The 4,846-nt window shown below is 49.4% G+C and overlaps 1 protein-coding gene across 1 annotated transcript; it reads right to left on the reverse strand.

Annotated features, from left to right (window-relative positions):
• Positions 1 to 1,036: 1,036 nt before the first annotated feature.
• On the reverse strand, positions 1,037 to 3,903 carry LOC311040464 (uncharacterized protein). Its single transcript, XM_084050770.1, has 2 exons — positions 3,114 to 3,903; positions 1,037 to 2,599 (listed from the first exon to the last, which is right to left on the reverse strand). Exons 1-2 carry the CDS (start codon positions 3,616 to 3,618, stop codon positions 2,466 to 2,468), a joined length of 639 nt encoding a protein of 212 aa, XP_083906896.1. The 5' UTR covers positions 3,619 to 3,903; the 3' UTR covers positions 1,037 to 2,465.
• Positions 3,904 to 4,846: the final 943 nt, after the last annotated feature.

Genomic DNA, 4,846 nt, shown 5'->3' on the forward strand with positions numbered 1-4,846 from the left:
CAAAAGGTTGGATTACATGGGTCCATAAAGCCCTTACTGTAGTCTGCGCTGTCTGATCACGGGTATGGATTGCCCAGGAGTAACGTGTAAACAAATCAGTAGCAACAAGGATGTTCTGGTAAGTATCTGCAGGTCTGCCTAATGATAAAAAGTCTAACCCTATGACTTCTAGAGGGTAGGAAACAGTGATAGGGTTTAGCGGGGCTCTAGGCTCAACTCTCTCCCTCTGTAGGCTGCAGGCAACACAACCCTGGTGGAACTGGCGTACCTCTCCCTCCATGCCTGGCCAGTAGAACCGCTGGCGGATCCAGCCTAAGGTACGGTCCACACCAGCATGTGCGGCAGCCTCGTGGGACTCTCTCCAGACCTCTTGACACCTGGAACTTGGGCACACAACCTGGAAGTGTTCTTCGAGTGTATGAGAGTCAATTACTTTTCGACACAAGATGTTATTTCTGACTTGCAACTTTTTCCACTGTTGGAGCAGACTCTGGGCTCTACGAGACATTGCCAAACGTTCTGGGTTGCTGGGACATGTTTGCTTCTCCACATACCTCCTGATGGTTTGAATGTCCGGGTCACCCAGCTGTGCGTCTTCCCATTCACTGCTGACCCATTCCTCTCCTCCACTAGGGGTCAGCTCAACAGCAGCCACGCTGGCAATTGGTCCAGGGGGCTCGGGGGGCTCAGCAGGGGCTGGGCACCTAGACAGTGCATCTGCATTGACATTACTCTTACCGGAGCGATACTTTATGTCGTAATCGAAGGAGGCCAGCTGGGCTACCCAACGCTGTTCTACCGCACCTAGGCGGGCTGTTTGTAGGTGGGCGACTGGGTTGTTGTCCGTATAGATGGTGAAGTGCGCCCCGGTCAGGTAATCTTTACATTTTTCGGTTACCGCCCACTTTAGACCTAGAAGTTCCAATTTGAATGAACTATAATTGGCGTCGTTCCGCTCGGTTGGATGCAGGCTCCGGCTTGCATAAGCTACTACTCTCTCTTGACCTTCTTGGACTTGGGCCAGGACCGCGCCAAGGCCCAGGTTGCTGGCATCTGTATACACAATGAAGGGAAGGTTATAGTCAGCATAGGCTAAGACAGGGGCAGTTGTCAGTGCAGTTTTCAATGCTTCAAAGGCTTTCTGACATTCTGGGGACCACTTTACTTTCCAGGACTTGGTGGCCCGATCGACTGGAATTCCTGTCAGTAACGCATTGAGGGGGCGGGCGACCTTAGCAAACCCAGACACAAAACGTCTATAATAACCAGCTAGGCCTAGGTATGCTCGAACCTGACCTACAGTACCAGGGACTGGCCAATTTGAGACTGCTGAGATTTTGCCTGGGTCTGGTCTTACCCCATCACGATCTACTACATGGCCCAAGAATTTAACTTCTTTTTGGAGGAGCCTGCATTTGTCCATCCTCACCTTCAGCCCGTGCTGCTGGAGGCGCTCAAACACTTTGTCTAGGTGTTGTAAGTGGGAAGCAAAGTCAGGGGAATACATTATGATGTCATCTAAATATACTAATAAGGAATCTGTCACCTGTCCGCTTAGGCACTGTTGCATCAAGCGCTGAAATGTGGCCGGGGCGTTGCAGAGTCCGAAGGGCATGCGCTCAAACTCAAACAGGCCCAGGGGAGTGGTGAAAGCTGTCTTTTCTCTGTCTCGGGGGTCCATCTCAACCTGCCAGTAACCGCTGGCCAAGTCAAGAGTAGAGAACCACTCAGCTCGGGTCAAGTTGGTCAGGGTCTCCTCGATTCGAGGCAGGGGGAAAGCATCTTTATGGGTTACAGCATTTAATTTTCTATAATCCACACAAAATCTCCAACTGTTGTCTTTCTTTTTAACTAGCACTATAGGTGCTGCCCATGGGCTGCAACTTTCCTTGATCACTCCTTTTGTCAACATTTCTGCAAGCATAGTTTTGACTTCCTTATACATGAGAGGAGGAAGGGGGCGGTACCTCTCTTTGATGGGTGCTGCGTCGCCGGTATGGATGCGGTGTTGCACCAGGTCGGTCCGTCCAAAGTCCTCTTCGTCTCTGGCAACTACTCGCTCCCATTTAAGGAACAGGGCATGCAATTCCTCCTTCTGCTCTGCAGACAGATTAGATTTGTTAGTCATTTCGATCACCTCTTTTGGTAGGCCTCGGCTCTCCTGGTCACAGGTAACATCCACCAGTCCCACATCAACAACACAGTCTTCACCCAGGGACAGATCTAAATCATGGGAACCATGTACATTAGCTTCATCCACACGGTACAATTTCCCTAGTCTCTGGAAGCGGCCTATAGACATACTGTAAGGGTGGGGGTTACATACACGGATGGGGACTCTCCCTCGTCTTACTACCGCCAATGTTCTGGCAACACCAACATTGCTGGTCTCCTGTAGTGCTTCTACCATGGCATAGTAGTCTTCTCCATTGGGGCCCATTCGAGTTCGTCCCCACACTAGCATTTCACTCCTGGGGGGTACCTTTATGGTGCCACGGCCAGCCGGCCGCACATATCCTAGGGATCCATCCTCCTCCACGGTGGCTTCCACACGACGGCAGGTTGCAAAGGCTTCTCTCCAGATCTTTGGGTTCTTGAGCTGGCGGGGAGAGAGGTCAGACCTTCCGGGCCACTTAAAGAGTGCATCCCAGCACGCTTCGACCACGTTCATGCCAATAAGCAGGGGTTTAGTGGTGTCCTCATCTTTTACAATTAGAACCCCCCGCCCCGATATCTTAATCCCGTCTATCTCAAAGTCTAATACAGCATAGCTGGTGTAAGGGATCGCAAGATTATTGGCGGCTCTCAATTTTAGAATTAAGGGGGCTCTACCAAGCTTTGCTTGTGTAAAATGTTCCTCAAATAAACTCTGGCTCATTAAAGTGACTTGTGAGCCGGAATCTAAAATGCCTTGGAGTTTTACCCCTTCAATAGTTACTTCTAGGTTTGGACATCGTCCAACAAATGCTTCAGTGGCCCTCAACTCTCCCAACCGGTTATCAACCCCTGCCCCTCGGGCCTCAGCAGCAGGGAACTCTAGTTTAACTGTGGCCTGCTCCTACAATTCCTAGCAATATGGCCTGCTCTTCCACAATGGCGACAAATGGGCCTACCCTGTTCGTCCCAGTCGTTGGCGTAAGAGGGCTGTGGGGAGTCTCTTCTGGTCTGTACAGGAGGTGGCCTGTCTCTGGGTGAGTGGAGGGGCGGTGGCGTTGTAGATTGGAGGAGCGGTCGGATCTCCTTCATCAAGTCCTGGGCGAGTCCCTTCATCTGGGATTTTACATCCTCCATTATCTCCCGTTTCATGGCCTCTTTCCAGTCGGCTTCCTGTGGAGTGGGAACACGAGGGCGGACATATGAATTGTCAACTGCAGAGCAAGTTACCTCAGCTTGTGGCCGTCCATACTCTCCTTCTAGCAACAGCGCCTCCTGGCGTAATGCAGTGAAATCCTTGTCGGGGTTGCGGCGTGCATAGACCTTGATAGCCTGAGACAGAGGGCTCTCTCGTAGGCCCAGTAGCAATTGATCCCGCAGGTTAGCTGCGGAGGGAGGGCCGTCAGGGTCATGTTGCCGCAGCCTACTATGAAGTTCACGCAACCTTAGCAAGAAAGATGGCATGGACTCACTGGGGCGTTGAACACAACTAAAAAACTGTGAGCGTAATACTGCATGGGGGGTCGTCTCATGATAAAGGGAGTCTAAATATGTGAAGACTTTTGCCACAGTATTCTTTTCCGCAGCTTCTAGTACATTAACCTGTCGTTTAGCTTCTCCAGCTAAGGCCCCAATAATGATAGCCACACCTGTAGCTTCCTCTAATGCTTGTGCTCCCAATATCCCTCTAATTTGTTCTTTCCACTCTATGTATTTAATATCATTTGCTGTTCCATTAAACTTCGGCAGCCACGGGGCACCGGGAAAAATTGGCATCATCATGTTTAAATTGAAATGAAAAACAACTTAATTTTAAACAAAAACACCTTGCTTCAAATTTCTTTGCCTTCACTTTATATTGGTCCTGCCGACATACGCCAAATGTGGCCACCCGGCCAGACACAGGCCTGCTAAGTTATAAAGTGCAAAATGTGCTGTGTCTGAACCTTAAAAGAATAATACCGACTACGCCACCTTTTTTAGAAGAGGTATTTGGTCCTCTGAAATATCAGTCACTTAACAAGTGACATAGGCAACACAGGTTCGACCAATAATTTAAAAAGCTTTGGCAAAGAAATATTTGAAGCAGGTAAGGTTAACTGGTTTAAAAAGGTGAATACCTTTTTTATTATAAAAAGCCCTTTACAATATTCTAAAGAATAAAACATACAACTTTAATTAAACACTTTAAAATATTCAGATACCACAAATAAAACTATGAGACCACTAAACTTAAATGAAAACACACTAAGCTAAAATTGTAAATTAAAGTGACCGTGACTGGGAATGGATTGGAGTGGGGACAGTTCTGTTAGGGGAAGTGTGGGGATCTTCTGACGCGGCGCCGTCCACAGCTCCTAGAGGGACAGAGAGCGTAGCGGCAGATCACTCGAATTTCAACAGTTTACACAACTCAGTTTCTCAGGTAATGGCGTAGCCAAATGTGGTTAATCTTCGACAGTGCGGGCCGATTCAGGTACTCACCGACGAGGCAGAGCTATTGCTCTGCCGCTGCGGTAGTTGCGTGTCGCACTGTTCAGTATTCTCTCTCCGTCTCTGAGGTGATCCACGCCGTCTGCTCGTCTCTCTGCTTTTATGTTGTGCTGGCCGTCGCTCTCCCCACTCTCCACTGTCCGTAACTGTTCCTCTCCCTCCACGGTGTTGTCGCTCCTGTGTCTCTCTCTCGTGTGTC

Source organism: Gymnoscopelus microlampas (assembly GCF_963454915.1).
Source record: "Gymnoscopelus microlampas genome assembly, chromosome: 24".
Lineage (NCBI taxonomy): Eukaryota > Metazoa > Chordata > Actinopteri > Myctophiformes > Myctophidae > Gymnoscopelus > Gymnoscopelus microlampas.